Raw genomic sequence first — 22024 nt, forward strand, 5'->3', positions numbered from 1 at the left:
TGGTTTTGGTTGGTCATTGCCCCCATTGTCTCTCCGGTTTCACACTCTCTACGGCGTTGCTCTCTCCTAATCCCCGCCCATGTTCTGTTGTGTGCAGAAAGAAGAACCGTGAACTTGATGAAAAACATTAGCATAATCTGAGCATATCTTCTTCAAATATTCATGTTCAATGAATGACACGTCATTTGAAAGCTTACATTCTGCACTTTCATGAGCTGTATAAAAGATGAAACATGACCATGGGCTAAGTTTGTGTCTCAAAGCACTGTACTGAGTCACATATGATTGTGCGTCAGGAGGTAGTCTGAGCAATTTCCTCCTCTTGTTCCCCTCTTGTCCTCTTCCACCCTCCTGGTGTCCTTGTGATGTACGCAGCAAAAACACTCCCAAGTGACGAACATGGCTGGATTTGTCATCGGGGGAGATGGGGATGGTAGTTGCCACACACTACTGTAGTCTGTTTGCACAGCTATTTTTATGCATTATTTTCGCCACCTCTGAATATTCTTTTGCAGATTTTAGACCGGCACTGAGTGCACCTTAATCCACGCCTAGTCCATCGACATGTGACGCACATGTTATAATATAGATACAACCATACGTTCATTATTAGCCACTTTAAACCTGGTGTCCCTATTTTGGGCATTATAGGCAAACATTTCCAAATTATTTTTTTTCCCTTTCTTTCTTTTTTTCCCTGCAAAAATAGCAGATTCCGTGTGTGTGTGTGTGTGTGTGTGTGTGTGTGTGTGTGTGTGTGTGTGTGTGTGTGTGTGTGTGTGTGTGTGTGTGTGTGTGTGTGTGTGTGTGTGTGTGTGTGTGTGTGTGTGTGTGTGTGTGTGTGTGTGTGTGTGTGTGTGTGCCGTAGAGTTGGTCATTTACTGCTAATTAAATCACTTTATTCGACCTTTTTCGAGTTGTAATTATGTCGAGGAGGCAGCTAATCTAATGATGATTGTCGTCGAGTCTGGTCTCTGTGTCAATTAATGTGCTTTCTGGATGTGCATTTGCTCTGCCTGTTCATTTTTAAAGGATTAATTGGCATAACTGCACTGCGAGTGCCATGCTGCGACAGTAAAAAAAAAACTTGAACCCGATCAGTGAGTGACTACTGAGTAGGAGTGAACACATCTCCAGAGCCATGTGTCATCACAGGAGCCACAGGGAGTGTGATCCTCTCTCCCTTAACACATTCCATGCCAGAGTTTAATCTCATAATGTACTCACCAGTGCCAGTGTTTTATTGTTGTTTTTTTGTTTTTTTCATGTCGCCACAAACCTCGCTAAATAAGTTAAAAGTGGGCGTTCATTTGGTTCTAAACACACAGCGGATCTGTGAGAAACGGCCAGCGAAAACAGTTTCCAAATGCGAGCCGCCATCTTGAAGATACAGCCGATCAACGCTAAACAGTGATCAGCGAGGAGAAAAACAACAACCGAGAAAATCGAGTTTTAAACAGGATCCCAGACAGGAAGCGGATACGATCGAAAAAACCGGAACCCGAATAATTCAGTTTCCGACCGGAAACCGGAAACGGAAATGGATCAAAAAAATTCGGAAAGTGCACCTGGGGCAATTTCAATGGGAATCGGCGGTTCGCGTAGATCTACGCGACTGGCACGCTGCGGCTTTAAATAGGTTCGCGTAGATCTACGCGACTGGCATTCAATGTGTTAATGACCCGCTGATTTGCATTCATTGATTAAACATAGATAACACCAAAGAATGATCAAAAGAAACAAAACTAAACCAAAACTATACTTACGGCCGGCACACACCAGAGAATGTGCGCGTGACGCACGCGAGCCTCGCATATGCACACTCGCACTTATAGACCTAGTCCTATTTTTAAGCTTGTGTATGCAGGGCTCGTGTATCCGCGCGCCTGGTGTAGCCGGTATCAATGATATCAATCGGATCTTTCCAAACACTGCGTACGCGTGCAGTAAATTCCACGCGTACGCGCGCTTTGAAAAAGCCTGGTGTAGTCCGGGCGTCAGGCAGCTTAAATACCAGTGAGTTCGTTTTGCTTTTGCGAGTTCTACTCACGAAAATAACCGATCTGTAACCTCACAATGTGCTGCGACACGATGCATTGTGAGCTTGTAGATTTTAACTTCTCCTACTGTAACTCATCACCACTCGCAGAGCTGACACTGTTTTGTGACTTTTATTCTGAATGTTCATTGTGCATGCAGATACTATCTATATTATGTCAGAAATGTGCAATTATGCTCCTGCAGTGAGCAGAAAATAATAAGAGTTGACCAAGACAGAACTTTATCCTGTTCCAATTTGTTTCTGTCAAAGAACGAAGGGTCTCTTGAGTTCAAAAGGTGGTGGAGGATTTCTTACTTAAGAACAGCAATACCACAGAGATGCTATTACAAGTGAAAGTCCTGAATTCAAAATGTTACTTGAGTAGAAGTATCAAAGTACTCATTATGCAGAATGTCCCATTTCACAAATTATTTTCAGAATGTGTCAAACCTTTTGAAAAAATAGCCGATCTACAAGCTCACAATGTGTCTCGAAGCAACGGTAGCTTGTTGATCAGCTATTTTCGAATAACCAAGTATAAAATAGGGCTAAAGTGGCTAATGCTTCGTAATAATAACCTAAATCTACAAAGTAACTAGTAACTAAAGTGTTCAACTAATTGCAGTGGAGTAAAAGGAACAATGTTTGTATCTCAAAGGCAGAAATATCGAAAAACTTGAGTAAATGAAAAAAAAAAACTTGAGCACTTGAGTAAATGAACTTTGTAACTTTCCACCGCTGGTAGTTTTCTTGAAGTGATGTGATGGGCTCCAGGCGTGGCCACCCTTGACCTTTCTGCCAGAGACACATAAAGTCCCTGTCACCACAAACCCGTCAGATGCCCCCGTGACTTCTCCTGAATGGCGGAGGCGTCTGTGATCAATCGGGCCTTTTTAGATCCGCTCCAAAGCAATTAAATCAACTCTGTTTCAATTAAATCACGTCTCGCACAAACACAACTCCCACTGTGGGTATAACTCACATCGACAGACAGACAGACAGGCTGAGAGCAGAGGCTGCCTGGACAAACTGCCGCTTTGTAATCAGTCCAATATTGGCTTTGTACAGAGTTTGCTGGAGCACTGATCTTCAGAGAGAGAGAGAGAGAGAGAGAGAGAGAGAGAGAGAGAGAGAGAGAGAGAGAGAGAGAGAGAGAGAGAGAGAGAGAGAGGCTGTGGTCTTCAGGGGGAGCCGGGGGGGGGGGGGCATTTAAAAGGAGAAGACAATGAAAACAATTCTATAATCCTACTAAATAAATGCAACATTTCTGCGCATCTGTTACAGTGTTGATTTACAGTGTTGATTTTGTCGACTAAAACTATGACGAAAAATGTTCGTCGACTACCTTTTTCCAAAATACATTTTAGTCGACTAAATCAACTGTAGATGTAGTCGACTGAAATCTTATGATATTTAGTCGACTAAAACTAGACAAAAACTAAAACTTTTTCAGATGACAAAAACTAAATGGAATTTTATTCAAAAGACTAATGACTAAAACGAAAAAAAAAATTGCTGTCAAAATCAAGCACTGCACTGCGACGCCATGCTACAATGCCACACTCCAATGCCATGCCAATGCCGCTGTTTGGGCCTTTGAATATCTTTGCCTCTGGGGATCCCTGGTACAAAATATTAAAGAGACTGGGGTCGGCGACAAAATACATCTAATTTTGCGGGTCCTTGATATTAAAAAGTTTGAGATTGAGACTGATATAGAAACATATGTTTTATTCAGAAAACTGTTTGGATTTAGAAGGCATTCGTAGAGGTCGGCCTCAGGTCTTAAGTGGTCGGAAATAAATCAAATCAAACTTTATTTATGTGGCACGTTTACAACAGCCCGAGCTGATCAAAGTGCTGTAACAAAAACAATTCAAAGCATCAAAAGAAAAGAAAAAAACATCAACGGATATAATATGCATTAACACGTAGCAAAAAGGTGCAAAGTTAAAAACAAATTGGGTACTTTAAACAAACTCAAATGCAGTTAAAAGCCTAGGGAACAGATGGGTTTTAAGTGGGGCTTTGAAAACCCCAATTGACTGACTGGGCAGATCTGATGGGGAGAGGCAGTAAACACGCTCTGAAAACGCATCTGTGTAACCACTTAAACCACTATTTTATACTTTGCCTATTCAAAAATAGCAGATCTACAAGCTCATAGCGCGGCAAGCTCATAGCGCGGCAAGCTCATAGCGCGGCAAGCTCATAGCGCGGCAAGCTCATAGCGCGGCAAGCTCATAGCGCGGCACCGAGTGCCGGTGCCGCGCTATGAGCTTGTAGATCTGCTATTTTTGAAAAATCGTGAAAATGCGTGAAAATCTTTGAATATATATATATATATTTTTTAAAGCAAACATTTTTAACTCAAATCTTTGCTTTTGGGGGGTCCCTGGAACAACATATATACAGATGGGGGGTCGGCGGCTGAATACATATAATTTTGGAGGTCCTTGACATGAAAAGGTTTTAGCCCCACTGATATATTAACATACGTTTTTCAGAAAACTGAAAACGGGGTGCCGTGATTTTCAGTGATTTCCCCCCCCCCTAAAACATAATCATCAGGTATTATGGTTATACTAGGAGGAAGATTTTTTTCAAAAAGGTGTACAGAAAGTGTTAAAATTATGTTTTTATGTTGGTATGCCTCCAGTTCATTAAGTATACCTGGTTCTCACCTTAGCACCTCCTCCACCACCTTAGCACCACCCACCTGTCCTAGTCCCTCCTCCTCCTCATGCCCACACCTGTTGTGTTATGATAGTGAGGGGGAGGGTATATTTTCACCTTGTCATTAAAGTGCTGTTTTTCTATTGGCACGTTTGACCTCAAGGTTTCAGCCTCCAGGTAGAAACTCAAAATAGTCAGAGAAGACATAAAACACCATAAAAACACCACCAGGGGGCTTAATGAAGTTCTATCAACCTCAAAGATAGTGCAAAACCATGGCACCACCTCTTTAAGATTTAGAAGACATTTTGTGGAATATGAACTTCAGGCCCTAGTGGGTTAAGTGTTCAGATGGGTGGGCCACGAACACTCATGAAGATGATGAAGTGGGCCCTGATCCAAGTGACTAACTAGACACATGGTTTACATGGCAGTGAAGTGAGACCAAAAACGTGGAAAAACAGATGCGACGGTCGTGGTGCTTTGTGTTGTACAAGCGCATTGCAGACTCCCATGCATGTATGCATGGGTTTTATGGACGAGTAAATAATAACACAAGGCTAATAACACACACACATGCACGCTCACATGTACACACACACACACACACACACACACACACACAGGCACACGCATGCACGCACATGCACGCACACGCGCCAATAGCAATGCCATCTGCTTCCATCTATTTTCCATTTGTAATTAACCCATTCAATCCCGGAACACATCTGTGTCATTTTAAGATTTCTTTGGCTATTCAAAAATAGCAGATCTACTGTACAAGCTCATAGCGCGGCACCGAGAGAGCTTGTAGATCTGCTATTTTTGAAAAATAATGGATATTTGAGCAAATCTTTGAATATATATTTATATATACATTTTTAACTCCAGTCTTTGCTTCTGGGGGTCCCTGGAACAACATATTTTGAGATGGGTGGGTCTGCGAACAAATACATCATTTTGGGGGTCCCTCACATGAAAAAAGTTTGAGAACCACTGATACTGTATATAGCAACACAAGTTTTTTTTGTTACTAAACCGTTAAGGTCCTTACACACCAGGGGCTAACTTTAAAAAAAAAAACTTATAAAGTCAATGCAAGCTTCCACATCAATTTCGCGGAGCGAAAAAGCGCCTTTTATTTATTCGGACCGCATCCGAATTTTGCGTATATTCGCATAATCGCCGGTGTGTAATGACCTTAAGGATATTTAGAACACATTTGTAGAATCCCCAGAAGCAAAGATTTGAGTTTAAAAATGTTCGCTTTAAAAATTATATATTCTAAGATTTGCACACATTTTCAACAAAAAAAAAAAGATAGCAGATCTACAAGCTCATAGCACCGGTGCCGCGCTACGAGCTTGTAGATCTGCTATTTTTGAATAGCCAAAAGACATCACAAAATGACACAGATGCGTTCCCGGTCTTAATGGGTTAAGTGAGAGCGGGTGTGTGTGTGTTTGGGGTTGTGAGGGGAGCAGAGAGAGAGAGGGAGAACATTGTCCCAGTGCGGCTGTGTGAGCCCACAGCCCAGCTGAGAGAGTTCTGTTCCTACTTTTCGGGGGGATGAGGGTCACATCCAGGCCCAAAGGCAGCAGCATGTCAAAACAACTCGGTCCAAAATGTCAAAACAGCAGAGCTAGTGCCGAGAGGAGAGAAAGAAAAAAAAACTCAACAATGTATTACTGTCTGTTCTTCTCTCCTCCATTCCCCCCTCCCCCTGTCGTTCTGCTCCTCTATCCAACACTCCTTCAACTCTTCTTCACCTTTCAAATTATCACTGGTGGAAAAAGTACTCATTTTATTTGACTTAAGTAAAAGTATCAATACTGCAGTGCGGTGCGACGCGTTGTGAGCTTGTAGATCGGCTATTTTCAAATAGCCTTGGTATAAAATAGGGCTGAAGTATATGTTTTATAATGTAATAATTTATATCTGCAAAGTAACTAGTAACTAAAGTTTTCAAATAATTGTAGTGGAGTAAAAGTACAATATTTGCCTCTGAGATGTAGTGGAGTAGAAGTATAAGTATAGACAATTGGAAATACTCCAGTAAAGTAAAAAAGACTTCAACATTGTACTTAAGTACAGTACTTAAATGTACTGTAAATGTTACTTTACACCACTGCCTTTCAAATCATGAACTCTTGCTCTCTCTCTTATTCTCTTTCACTCACTCACTCACACACTCACTCACTCACTCACTCACTCACTCACTCACTCACTCACTCACTCACTCACTCACACACACACACCCCCCCACACACACACACACACACACACACACACACACACACACACACACACACACACACACACACACACACACACACACACACACACACACACACACACACCAAGTGGTTCTCAAACTTGTATTTATTTATTTATATTTCAAGGACCCTCATAACTCTCAGAGTTACTGTTACAGACCTGTAAGGGTCCATTAAGAACACGCCCCAGGGCACCCTAAGGGTCCCTGGACCCCACTTTGAGAACCACGTGATATTACACAAAGGGTTTGTGAAATCCCACAATGTGATTTATTGACAGGCATGGTATATAATAACCATACTTACTGTACCATGGCTGTAGAGTCTAATGTCTTTGTACAGGTCTATATCACACCGTGTGTATGAGAAAAAAACATGAGGCTATAATAACTGTACAGTACTGTAGGTAAAGGCGGAATCACAGAAAAAAAAGAAAACAAAAATCCATTATTTTATACTTAGGGCTATTAAAAAATAGCAGATATACAAGCTCATAGCGCGGCACTGAGTGCAAATCTTTGAATACATATATTTTTTGAAACAACATTTTTGTTGTTTCAAATCTTTGCTTCTGGAGGTTCCTAGAACTTCTGGATGTTCCTAGAACAAAATATCTTACAAATGTTTGCTTAAAAAAAAATCATATTCAAAGATTCGCACACATTTTCAGGATTTTTTAAAAATAGCCAAAGTATAAAATAATGTTTAAAGTGGTTAAAATCTAAAATTACAGATGCTTTCCCTGTCTTAACTCATTGAGTGCCATTAACGTGTTTCACGTGTTTTTTTGTTTTGTTTTTGTTTTTTTAGAACCCAAGATATCATTATCTGAAGATTTGCAGCTCCATCCACTCCTTGTTTAACTTATAACTGAAAAAGGCTGTATCTTTTTTTTTACTTTGAAAAAAACAAACAAAAAAACAATCGTACTGGCCAGAAATAGACAGAAATAATTCTGGCACTCAGTGAGTTAATGGGTTAATTATGTAAGCAGCAGTGGATGGCGCAATGGAGCTCTCTGGTAGTAGTACACTGTAAGCAGTTGGTTCCAAAAAGAATGCAGCAATGGTCTTTTTTCTTCTCTAGGCATAGCTATTTTAGCACTAGTTTTCTTTGTTGTTCTAATCTAGCCATGATACGCTTTGCAGGTTGCAGAAGATCCAGTCTGGGTCTACAATAGAGCAGATTCTGGAAGTGTGTGTGTGTGTGTGTGTGTGTGTGTGTGTGTGTGTGTTTGTGTGAAAATGGCTGGAAACAGGATCATACTGGTCAATTTGGAACGATCGAAAACCAGGCTTTTTCCACCATGTACGTGGACAGCCTGGAGATGCAAGCTTACCATACATTGCATTTAGATTTCCCCAGACCTATCAGTATACCTGCAGCCAGGCGGAGATCTCTGATGGTGTCTACGGCGTGACCGCTTCAGACTCGCCATTGATTGCGTGGGCCCTGTGGTACGAAACGGGGGGGATGTACCTGTCAGGGTCTGTCTCCGTCCAGACCCTTCTCTCTGTCTCTCTTTGTGTCCCCTTTTTTTTTCATTAAGACCTGAGGCCGATTCTACACAATTGTCCTCCTAAATCCTAACAGTTTTCTGAAAAACCTATGTTGCTACTTAGTGGTGCTCAAACTTTTTCATGTCAAGGACCCCAAAAATGATATGTATTTGGCCGCGGACCCCCATCTCAAAATGTGATTTTAGAGAAATCTAGACACACCCACTCATACAGTATGTATATATATATACTGTATATAAATATTTAGCTAAAAGCTCAAATGACACCGATGCTTTCCCGGTTTTAATGGCTTAATCTTTGCCTGTTGTGCTCTTTTATTTTGTAGTAATACTTTATTGTGTGTGCTGGTTTCTTTGTTGTAGTTATGTTTTACCTTATAGCTGTGTATATCGTTTTATTGTGTAATGTGTGTTTACAGGGTTTTCCTTCATATAGCTGTTTGTCTTCACTCTCCTGTTCATGTGTCTGTCATTCCCTCCAGACAATTCTATGCTACTTGTTAAACTTGTTCACTTGTGTCCTGTTAACCTGTGTGTGTGTGTGTGTGTGTGTGTGTGTGTGTGTGTGTGTGTGTGTGTGTGTGTGTGTGTGTGTGTGTGTGTGTGTGTGTGTGTGTGTGTGTGTGTGTGTGTGTGTGTGTGTGTGTGTGTGTGTGTGTGTGTGTGTGTGTGTGTGTGTGTGTGTGTGTGTGTGTGTGTGTGTGTGTGTGTGTGTGTGTGTGTCTGCTTTCACTGCTCCCTGCCAGATCCTATGAGTTTGTCACCTTCTGTGTCTTGGCTTGTTTTTGTGTACCGTGTTCTATACGCCTGCCTAAGCTGTCTGTTTGCTCCCCTCTTGCCCTAATATTGGAGTCTGGGTTTGTCTGTTCTCTTTTTTGGACCCGTTTCTTTGTTGTTTGGGGGCTGCTCAGTGCCTCTGCTGTCACCCTAGCCTGCCTCAACCGTCCCATAAGTCCTTGTGCTTTGTTTGTTAACCACATGAACCCTAGCGTCCCTGCTAGCTCTCTCAAAGCCCAGACAAACTCCACAAACTTCCAATGTCGGGAGAGTGTGTATAACTCTCAAGATACCTTTAAAATATATTTCACAATTTCCATTTCTAGTAAGCAGCAAGCTAGATAGGCTCAGACTAATTTGATTTACAGGAGGGCGGGGGGGAGGGCATCCGCTTGATTTTCTTTGCATTTTCCGCATCTCAAGAGACTCTGGCATCCATGTTCTGCATGGGATGAACATTCAGCAAATAGCAGATCTACACGCTTACATTGCGTTACAACTTAACTTGCAGATTGCTACATGTGAGAGCTTGTAGGTCGTCTATTTTATCGTCCAGTTACTTAGTCCCCACATGATTTTTTTGCTCGAAACAAAAAGAAAACTGACCCCTCAGGCACAATCCATCGTCATCACTGACGGACGGATGCCTATGACCTAAAACATATTTTTTTTAAAGAATAAATGAAAAAAGACCACAAACATTGGCCACATTGTCAGGCCACATTGTCAAAATAATATAAGAAAGAAAAATGCTGATCACAATATTTATGTAATGCCTCAACTCCTACAATTCCAAGTGCGTGTCAGGGTGAGGGGGTCCTCAGTTCAAATATGATTATTTTGGGGGGTGCCCAGTTCAAATATGATTATTTTGGGGGGTGCCCAGTTCAAATATGATTATTTTGGGGGGTGCCCAGTTCAAATATGATTCTTTTGGGGGGTGCCCAGTTCAAATATGATTCTTTTGGGGGGTTGCAGGCCTGAAAAGGTTGAGAACCATGTAACTTAGTGCAGATGGAAACCTGGAGGGGCATATTACAGAGCCCTTCTGCTTCTGCCGTTTGCCTGCCTCTGGGGTCCTCACCTCTGACACGTCCTGACAGTAGACCCCCTGTTTTTTTCTCCTGCATATTGAGCGGGCGGGGACGTGCGATCCGATCGCAAGTGGTCCCATCGAGACGTGCTCGAGACGCATTCTAAAGGCAAGACGGGTAACAGCCATCCATCTCGAACCGCGTTTAGACACAATCTGGATACAAAACACCAAAGTCTGAATATAGACTCCACGCTTTATTACGCATTCCATCTCCTTCACTATTCTTTAACCTTCACTCTGTGTCTATCAGTATTCAATCTCTTTCCATCCACTTCTCCCCCCTTTTATACACCCTCCTCCCCTCTTTCCTTCCTTCCTCCTTCCTGAAGTCCACTCAGGGTTAAAATGAAGAGGCTGCCAGCCCGGCTTTCCTGGCGAAATGTTAACCCATTCAGGCCGGGAACGCATCTAGTGTAACCACTTTATCCATGTTTTATACTTTGGCTATTCAAAAAATTGCAGATATACAGGTGCCGCGCTATGAGCTTGTAGATCTTCTATATCTATTTATATCTATCTTTGAAAAATCTTGAACATTTGTGCAAATATTTGAATATACAGTATAGGCCTGTATATTTTTTAAAGCGAACTCAAATGTTTGCTTCTGGGGGGTCCCTGGAACGACATATTTTGAGATGGGGGTCGGTGATCAAATACATATCATTTTGGGGGTCCTTACATGAAAAAGTTTGAGATCCACAGATATAGAAACATACTTTTTGAGTTAGAAGACATTTATAGAATCCCAAGAAGCAAAGATTTGAGTTAAAATGTTTCGCTTAAAAAAAAGATTAGCACACATTTTCAAGATTTTTCAAAAAAGAAAATTGCAGATCTACAAGCTCGTAGCGCGGCACTCGGTGCCGCGCTACGAGCTTGTATATCTGCTATTTTTGAATAGCCTAAAGAAATCTTAAAAAGGACACAGATGCTTTCCCGTTCTGAATTGGTTAATGCCCGCAGTGGACATATTGAGCGAGACTCTCATCTGCCATTTGTGACGGATAGCGTTGGAGCTGCTGGAGGGCCAAGTCTCTCTTTTCTTCAGCCATCCTCATCCAAAGCCTTTCCCTGATGGAACAATCTCTGCTGTTGTCTCTGCCTCTCTGCCCCCTAGCTGAGCACCATTCACCACTAAAGCTGACCCAGCAAGCACAGTCAGGACCCGGACCAATCAGTGACGTCTCGATTGGGGCTAGATCAAGTCAAACCAAGACAAGTCAGATCTGGCCCAGAATATCACCTGATTTCAACCAAAATTTATCCTGACCACAAAAACGTCACCTCCAGGACGTCATCTAAACACATTTCTCATCACCCAAAATGTCCATATGATGTCCCGGTGATGACGTCCTGTAAATGACGTAAAGATCATCCCCATATGGGCTGTGATCTGGCCTAGTCCTGAACGTCACCGGGGTGATGACCGGGCGTCATCATAACGTCATCATGACGTCATTGTGCTTGCTGGGGAGTCTATGACCAGCAAGATGGTCGCTCTCGTGCTTTGGACACAGCGGGAGGAGAGGCATAGTTAATTTATTCATCATTCAGTCATTTCTGCTTTTGTTTCATACCATCACTGCCGGGCAGTGGTGTAAAGTAACTAAGTACATTTACTTAAGTACTGTACATAATTACAATTTTGAGGCATTTTCACTTTACTGGAGTATTTCCAATTCACAGTACTTTTACTTCTACTCCACTACATTTCAGAGGCAAATATTGTACTTTTACGCCACTACAATTATTTGAAAACTTTAGTCACTAGTTACTTTGTAGATTTTGATTATTATTACAAAACATACATTACCCACTTCAGCCCCTATATACATTTAGACTTTTGAAAACGCATTGTGAGCTTGTAGATCGGCTATTTTCAAAAGATTCTCATACATTTTATACATTTGAAAACTTGTGAAACGGGACATTCTGCATGCAAGAGTACTTTTACTTTTGTACTTTAAGTATATTTTGATACCAATACTTTTGTACTTTTACTCGAGTCCATTTTGAATTCCGGACTTGTAACAGAGTATTTTTACATTGCGGTATTGATATTTTTACTTAAAGTAATACTAGGTAACGTTTTCAACAAAACTAAAGTTAAATTGTATATCTTTTGTCAGTGGCAAAAGTTTCACAACACCCACTCCATGAATTTCACCCCCGGAAGCCTTTTATTTATATATTTTCTATTGAAAGTGGACTGGGGGGACATTCCCGGGGAAATGACGTTCCTGGCCAACGTCATGACGTCGTGGCCGACGTCCCCAGGAACTACCGCAACGGTTTCCTGTTTGGCCAGGAACTACCGCGGTAATAGCAAAAAGGAACCTCACGCTGATGTTAAGAGAATGTAGGATTTGAAGATCGAAAAAGAACAGAAAAAGAAAGCACAGCTCATGGTAACTAATGCTCCACTGGCTAAGAGAAACGATCCGTAGATAGTATAAAACAATTAAAAGATCGCTTTTTGAAACGCTTCCGGCTTCCGGTGAAAACGAATGGAATTCTGGGTAATCGAGGATTACGGAAATTGTATGCAGTGACGGTAGTGACCAGCAGAGGTTGCTAAAAATCGTTATTTGGGATTCTGCATTGTATAACTTTAAGTAAAACAATTTGGTACTTTTTCCACCACTGTTGCCGGGCAGAAACCTTGTAAAAGCATAAAAAAAGAGTGAATGTGCTTGATGCTGTGGAGTCTTTTTGAAGTCCTCTTAATGTGCTGTAATGAGGCAGAGATGAGACAGTGCTTAATTAAACGCAGTCTCCCACTGTGCTGTTTGTGGGCTAAAAAAAAAAGAAGCCTGGATATCTTCTCCCCCCAGACAGATAAACAAGTCCCTCCGTCTATAATCCTAACCTCAACCTGCATCTTTTTCCCAATTAACCTAACTCAATTTACCTAACTCTAAAAATAATTTCTAACAATAAAACAAGCATTTGTCTTGTGAGAATGGAGGTCTATACACAGGTTTAAGTGTCCCTTGGGCAAGACACTTAACCCCTGACACCCCCCCCCCCCCCCCATGCGCTCATAATAACCATATGAGCAGCCATCAGCTGGGTGAAGCTGAAACAGAATTTACCAACCTACATTTTCCTCACAAAAAAATCCATTTCTCAAACTCTACTATACTTGAAGAGAAAAGACATAGAGGCAAACCGGGTGCTCATAGGAGATTAAAAAAACAAGTCTTAAAAGTGTATGGTGCTTCTACGATCGGCGGGACTATAAACTTAAAGAGTTTCCGAGAAATGTGGAGGATAGGAAATAAAGCATATTAATATCATCTATTTTTTAGAATACATTTTGTTTTAACTTTACTTCCTATCCTCCACATTTTATGAGTGCTCGGATCTCTTCTTCGTCTTCTTTTTTAAAGTCAACTACTATACAATTACACACGCGCGCACACACACACACACACACACACACACACACACACACACACACACACACACACACACACACACACACACACACCCACACCCACACCCACACACTCGTCACACACACACACACACACACACACACACACACACACGTTTGTTGTCTTGTACTATAGCAGCAGGAGAAGTATTGATGTGACCATTGTCAGAGCTATTTCTCCACGATCCCTAAACATACTGAGCTCTAGTTTCCTCTGCTCTTTGCTACAGATAAGTTCCTGGGCAACCATCTCCACAGCTATGGTCAGCTGCTCTCCATCACCTTCAACGCCGAGACCACGGAGCTCCTGCCTGGAGGAGTCACCGTGTTCCTGGAAGGCTCTGGAGGAGGAACCACGCTGTCTGCAAGCCTCTCACCTGAGGAGCCATGGCTGGACCGTCCGACAGGCACCGTTCCCCATCACGTCTTCTCTGTCAGGTACACCTGCTGCTAGCATCCTTTCTCTCTCTCTCTCTGTGTGTGTGTGTGTGTGTGTGGGGGGGGGGGTGTACAGTACCCTCACTTCTAGTAGCATGGATCACACATCGGAGACAGAGACAGTAGAGATTACTTGTGTATAATTTTTGGAGTTTATTTGGAATAATTTGGAGTTTTATTGTGAAACAGTTAACCTGAAGTGGTATTCAGTCTCACTCCGTCTGAGGTCACAACCTAGAGAGTCACGGCACCAAATGCAGACATACAATCTTGGGCTGTAGGGGGCCGCCCTCTGTATCAGAGACAATGAATAACACAAAGAATAAGATGGAAACGATAAGACGGAAACGGAAACGATAATACCATTGCGGAAGTCGAACCACTTGCAGATTTTATATATAGATACTTCGTCCCCACGAGTATAGGTAACTTTGAGAAATAGACATTACGCGGACACATGGTCCTCACGAGGTACATGGTTGCTTTATGACTTTTTAGTGCGTAAAAAGATTCAGGTTGGAGTTAGGATTAGGCATTGAGAGGTTAGGTTTAGGGTTTAAGAGTTTTGCTTGATCTATACTTAATTGCACGCTGGTGGTGTGCAGATCTTCAAGCCCACAACTGGAGATCGGAGATCGGCTATTTTCAGTGCTCAACACTTAAGGCGGTTACACACCGGCGAATATGCGAATATACGCAAAATTCGGACTCGTTCCGAATAATTAAAAGACGCTTTTTTCGCTCCGCAAAACTGGTGTGGAAGCTTGCATTGACTTTATAAGGTTTTTAAAAAAAAACGTATTATTCGCAGGACAAAAATCGCCCCGGTGTGTAAGGACCTTTTAGGTTTAAGGTTAAAAATAAATGAAATGGCAACAATGCCCTTTTATAAAATCACAGTACTACTTACTCCTCACAAGTATACTAACACAAACGTGCGTGCGTGTGTGTGTGTGTGCGTGCGTGCGTGCGTGCGTGCGTGCGTGCGTGCGTGCGTGCGTGCGTGCGTGCGTGCGTGCGTGCGTGCGTGCGTGCGTGCGTGCGTGCGACGGCAGCCTCCGCGCGCCACAGCGCCCGAGACGGAGGATGATCTATATAGCTTTGTAATGACGAGTGAGGATCTCTTCCTCAGAGAGGGCCATTTAATGATCACCCTGGTCCCTGGGCTCCTGGTATACTTAGGAGGAGGGGGGGGGGGGACTGTGGGTTGCGTTCACCCATAGGGCTGTACCGCTATGCTGTACGAGGGGGAACTCATTACTGGTGTGCAGTCACCAGACAGGACAAGCAGCAGGACTAGAGCTGGCTGGTACAAAAACACCACCAGGCACTTTTTTCCTCATAACTACATTCACACATGGATCTACCGGCACTCCCCTGACAGTGGCTGCTGTTATATCCTATCATTAACCCATTAAGACCTGAGGCCGACTCTACAAAATGCCTTCTAGTTCAGTAGTTCTCACACTTTCGAGATTTCTCAAAAATGTAAAAAAATTTACGGATGTACAAGCTCGCAGCGCGGCACGAAGAGCTTGTATATCTGCTATTTTTGAATATCCAATGCAAACATCTAAAATGACACTGATGCTTTCCCGGTTTTAATGGGCTAATGCTGTCCTTCCTCCTTGTGGTACAACGGTAAAAAAAAAAAATCCTCAGTGTTAAAGCTGCAATCCGTAACTTTCATCTCTTACCTATACCTGGGATTTGAACCCGCAGGTCTCCCCGTGTATGAGACCACCTTTCTGTCACTCTGCTCAGGGGAGATCCTGTCCATATTATTAGCTCCAGGCGGTACGACTATAATCAGCCAGTGGGTGTTCTCTGTACCGACACCAGGGTCTCTGGTGTCTCAATGAGAGGAGAGACCCCCTCCAACCACTGCAGATGTATGTGTTTTTCTGTCAGTTAACTCACAAACCAACATTTTATTTTTAAAATGTATTTTGTATTATCTTGGGTGTTCAAGCCTCTGCTACATTTCTTCTCCCTGCTCAGCACATTATACAACAACCATCATTAACCATTAAAGGTTTCATGACATAATTTATTTTTATTTTTTTTATGTTTTTCGGGTTTGGTTTCTTTTAGGTTTTCTGACCTCAATCTCAACCAAAAAAACTGAACTTTGAACATTCAGTGGATTTTCTGTGGTCTGGGGCTTTCTGAATAATTAGGCTCAGAAAAGTGCTGTGATTGGCCGTGGACTTTAATCCTGCCCCCTCTCCTCCCCGCCCTTCCCCTCCCCTATCCTTCTTCTTTGGGGGGGGGCAGAGGATTTGTAACATTGGTTACAAATGAGAATGTGTAGAGAATGTGTGTAGAGAATGTACAAAATGTAACCCAAGATGGACCCTTACTTGTCCATATGGGTACATCTCTACATCCTTCACGTTAATTTAGCACTGGAGATTGCATATGACATCTCGAGTCAAGCCAAAGCCAGAGAGGGAAGTCATATATTCCACTGCGACAGAGAGCGAGAGAGAGAGAGAGAGACAGAGACCGACAGACAGGTGTGAATATTGAGTCAAAGAAGTGGCTATTCCTAGCATGCTGGTGTTCTGTACCTGCCACGTCCTACATGACAGCTAAAGCATGAGGCAGCCAGCTAATCACTACACAGTCTCATCCATGGCATTCGGTAGGGACAGTGACAGCAACACACCCTGAGTGGATGAGCCATAATCTGGACACCACCACCACCAGTGTGTCTGCATGGGGAAAGTCTTCATCCTCCTCCTCTCCCCCGTGATGCTGCTGGAGTCGGAAGCGATGAAGAGCCACGCGTTATAATGCTCGTCATGATACATGACAAGCAGCTGGAGAGGAGAGAGGGAACGCGGGACTCTTTTCTCCGGGTGTGAATAAAAAAAGTCTACAAATATGACACGTGAATGCGGTTCACACGTGTGTATGTTACGCATGAACACAAGGAAAGAAAGGAAGAAAGAAAGAAAGAAAGAACAAGAAAGAAAAAAAGTCCTTTATTGAGCCCGTGGGGGGAATTCAGCTTCAGCTTCGCCCAGTCAGTGGTGTAAAGTAACTAAGTACATTTATTTAAGTACTGTTCTTAACTCATTGAGTGCTATTCACGTGTTTCACGTGTTTTATCGCTATGGTGCAACGTTTTTTTTTGTGGAAAAAAATGTTCAGAACCCAATATATCATTATCTGAAGATTTGCAGCTCCATCCACTCCTTGTTTAACTTATAACTGAAAAAGGCTGTATCTCGCTTCCTAAGCACTTTTTTTTTACTTTGAGAAAATCTCTGGCACTGGGACAACATAGCCAGAAATAATTCTGGCACTCAGTGAGTTAACACATTCCCTGCCATTGACGGAGATCTCTGTCATTTCAAATCCACCCGTTGACCACCATTGACGGAGGTCTCCGTCTTGTTTTCAATTATTTTTAATTCCACAAGAGGGCGCTCTAACGCAACATTGGAATGATCCTAGGACCCTGAAAGAAGGAATGGACAGATATGACGTCATCCCAAAGAATGACACTCCCGTCCGCTCCTTCTTTATGAGTTTTAGAAAAACACTCCTTTCTCTTTTTTTTTGTGAAAACGGCTGTTATACAACAGCCGACCGGGACAAAATGGCCGATCGCGGTTACACAATTATTTCTCTGGTGGATAGATCAGACCCTCCCCAATCCCCCAGACAAGCTTTGTTTACATGCACGCCCACATCACGGCTCCCGTGGCTCTGCAAAGATCGTCAATATAAGGTAAAAAAAAAAAAGCTAACATAATAGTGAATGAATTAATACCTGGCAGGGACAGTGTTGCCAGATTCTGTGAAAGAAACAAGCAACCAGGTCTAGGAAAACCAGCCCAAAAGAAGCGACTATCGGCCACATGAGCACTTTAACATATCAGCTATTTGAAAATAACAGATCTACAAGCTCACGATGCGACGCGTTGTGAGCTTGTAGATCTGCTATTTTCAAACAAAACATTGCGGGGAAATTATAATAAGGAGATCTGGCAACCCTGGGCAGGGAATGTGTTAAGAGTTACAATTATATACTGTGTAATTTATACACTCTATTATAAATGCAACCCTCATTGTAAATGTAAGGATTAATCCTGTCAATCAGTGTGATTGACAGGAGAGATGATCAGAGGACCAGAGTTTGTAGCATTATGGTTTAAATCTGGACTGAAGTATGGATAGAGTCTCTCAGTGAAGGTGCAGCCAGTGAAAGTGTAGAGATGAATTCTTGTCTCCACATCGTAAAAAGAGACCAGACCCTCCTCATAATCCACAAACACTCCCACTTTCTGGACCTCCTCTCTTACAGGGAGGAGGACAGCAGGGCCAGCAAGAGCCTCGTACTCGTTTCCCTTCCTCAACCGTATAGTCCAGTAACCATTGATGGGTCTCAGATAGATTATTCCCTTCCTGTTGATGGACTCTCTGGCCACTCCTAAACTCCAGTCAGTCTTCCCTCCAACCTGAACCTCATAGTAAAACCTTCCTGAGGAGAAGCTTTGTTTTCCTAAGACAGAGACACATGTAGAGAATCTCTCTGTGTTGTCTGGGAGTTTCTTCCATCCATTTCCATCACTCACTTGTTTTCCATCCTCAGACAGGATGAGTATCCAGTGAGCTGTATCAGGGTCCAGAGTTACATCCACCTCATATTGCTGGATCCTCCTTATCTCAGCATCACACAGCTTGTTCTCCATCTCTCGACTGAGTGTCTTCTCCAGAGGTCTATAGAACTGTCCCAAACAGTGACGTCTCAAGTTACGATCCAGGAATGGTCAGTTCTGACTTCCACTCGGTGCTCTAATGGTTTCAATAGGAGGATGTAATGTCTGCTTCTCTTTCACTAATGTCCTCACACTGTGTGGAATCAGCCTTTAAATCCAGCTCCTCAAATGTCCATTCATCAAATATGACGTCATTGTCCCAAAAATGGAGTTCCACGTGAAGTCCTAACTGTTCCACCGAGCGCTACAACCAACAGCTGCTCACTGCTGCTATTGGTGTTGTTTCTGACATGTAATGTATTGTATGTCGCATTATGTTTCTAAAACATGATAATTTTACTCCTATACACCAATACAAGATGTAACAATACAGAAACCTTGAAGTAGTATGATTAGATTAACATGATGTATATTTCTTTTGCATTCTTGTGTGAAAGAAGGGGGTCGAGTGCCATGTAGGAGCCATGTTCGATGCTGCTTCGATAATCTCTCGTCATTACTTAAAAATTATGATAATTTGAAAAAATAAGAAACAGCCAACCTAAAAGTACTCAGTACTTTACAGCCTTCCTAGAAATGTACTTGAGTAAAAGTAAAATATGTGTCTTGAAAATGTACTCGGGTAAAAGTAATAAGTATCATCACAATGTAATACTCAAGTACAGATCCTCAGAATCTGTACTTAAGTACAGAACTCAAGTATATTTACTCCATTACTGTCCACCACTGGTTGCCATGTGAAAACTGTTCAGAGATGTCTGCCGCTATGGATTCTGACAGGCCGGTGTCACTTGTCTGGCCGTGGTCACAGCAGCGACGGGAACAGATTGTGGCTGAGGGGTGAGGGATGTCCTTGATGATTGGCTCAGCCTTGGCTACATAAACCGCTTCTCCTGTATCCCCTGGAGCATACATGGGCAAATGGCGGCCCGGGGGGCCACATGCGGCCCCCACCTTCACTTAATGCGGCCCGCAGGTTTATATCGGAACACTGAACGTGACCCGCTTTAACACATTGCATGCCAGTCGCGTAGATCTACGCGAACCTATTTAAAGCCGCAGCGTGCCAGTCGCGTAGATCTACGCGAACCGCCGATTCCCATTGAAATTGCCCCAGGTGCACTTTCCGAATTTTTTTGATCCATTTCCGTTTCCGGTTTCCGGTCGGAAACAGAATTATTCGGGTTCCGTTTTTTTCGATCGTATCCACTTCCTGTCTGGGATCCTGTTTAAAACTCGATTTTCTCGGTTGTTGTTTTTCTCCTCGCTGATCACTGTTTAGCGTTGATCGGCTGTATCTTCAAGATGGCGGCTCGCATTTGGAAACTGTTTTCGCTGGCCGTTTCTCACAGATCCGCTGTGTGTTTAGAACCAAATGAACGCGCACTTTTAACTTATTTAGCGAGGTCTGTGGCGACATGAAAAAAACAAAAAAACAACAATAAAACGCTGGCACTGGTGAGTACATTATGAGATTAAACTCTGGCATGGAATGTGTTAATAACAGTCTGTATTAGTAGCTTAATGACTAGTATTAAAATTCTATTGTCTTTTTTATGTCCAATGTATTTGTATTTGAGTTCATAAAGTTAACATAAGTATAACTAAATGCATTTGAATTTTTAAAAAAGTGACTTTTCAGGATTTCAATTAAAAAATAGCACAAAAAATATATATCTGGATTCCAATTCCAAAATAGCAAAACTAGCAGATCTACAAGCTTGTCGCACTGCGACGCGTTTTGAGCTTGTAGATCTGCTATTTTTGCTACTTTTGTGTGACATAGAATGGCGAAGTACGGCATTCATTTACGAAAAAAGTTAGACATAAGAGGTATACGCCCGACAGTATATTCAATGTGGCCCTCTGGAGTCAGTGTGGAAATGTAGTGGCCCTCTCCATCCTCAAAGTTGCCCACCACTGCCCCTATAATATACGATGTGCTGCATGGGACGTCCTCCGAGTCCTCACCACCCTCTGTGCTTTGTGCCGGTGGAGGGCGGTGCAAGCGCCCGTACCAAGGCGGTGACACAGCTCGTCAGGGTGGTGCTGTTGTATATAGAATGCCCTGAGGTTGAATTTATTCAGGCAGCAGAGAGAGAGTAGAGGCATTGCTGAGCCCTTTTTATAACCGTGTGTGTGTGTGTGTGTGTGTGTGTGTGTGTGTGTGTGTGTGTGTGTGTGTGTGTGTGTGTGTGTGTGTGTGTGTGTGTGTGTGTGTGTGTGTGTGTGTGTGTGTGTGTGTGTGTGTGTGTGTGTGTGTGTGTGTGTGTGTGTGTGTCCCATCTCCACTGCGGTGCCATCGTACGTCTCTCCCCGGCCTCCTGAAGTCCACCATCAGCTCCTTTGTCTTGTTGACATTGAGAGCGGAACGTTGGTTCTCTTGGCACCATGTACACTTGTACAGTATATGTACGGTTATGTCGTTGCATGCTGCCTGGGAATGAGAAGGTCAGTGGTTCGACCCCCCCCGGCCCACATGGTGTCCCTGAGCAAGACACCAACATGCTTCCCCTCGTGTGCTCAACATGACCGCCTGAGCACCATCAACTGGGTGCAGTGGTGGTAAAGGTACTCACATTTCTTACTTAAAGTAATACTAGGTAACTTTTTCAACAAAACTAAAGTTAAATTGTATATCTTTTGTGAGTGGCAAAAGTTTCACAACACCCACTCCATGAATTTCACCCCCGAAAGACTTTTATACATATATTTTCTATTGAACGGTGATAGGGGTGTCTTTCCCGCGAAAATGACGTCATGTAGCCGGAAAACGGAAGCGGAAAGGCACCGGTTTCCTGTTTGGCCAGGAACTACCGCACCGGTTTCCTGTTTGGCCTGGAACTACCGCGCTAATAACAAAAAGGAAACTCACGCTGATTTTAAGAGATTGTATGATTTGAAGATCGAAAAAAAGAAAACACAGCTCACGGTAACTAAAGCTCCACTGGCTAAGAGAAACGATCCACAGATAGTATAAAACAATTAAAAGAACGCTTTTTGAAACGCTTCCGTCTTCCGGTGAAAAC

The 22024-nt window shown here is 42.8% G+C and overlaps 1 protein-coding gene across 3 annotated transcripts in view; it reads left to right on the forward strand.

Moving 5' to 3' along the window:
- Positions 1 to 22024, forward strand: part of lamc3 (laminin, gamma 3) — a gene marked incomplete at its 3' end in the record, with an annotated part of 219918 nt that overhangs the window by 96469 nt on the left and 101425 nt on the right. For all 3 annotated transcript variants that reach the window (XM_080420017.1, XM_080420018.1, XM_080420019.1), the window contains exon 10: positions 14055 to 14262. In XM_080420017.1, the coding sequence (XP_080276143.1) occupies positions 14055 to 14262 (208 nt within the window). The remainder of the gene's footprint in view (positions 1 to 14054; positions 14263 to 22024) is intronic.

The sequence above is a fragment of the Gymnoscopelus braueri genome (genome assembly GCF_963280865.1).
Source record: "Gymnoscopelus braueri genome assembly, chromosome: 22".
Taxonomy (NCBI): domain Eukaryota; kingdom Metazoa; phylum Chordata; class Actinopteri; order Myctophiformes; family Myctophidae; genus Gymnoscopelus; species Gymnoscopelus braueri.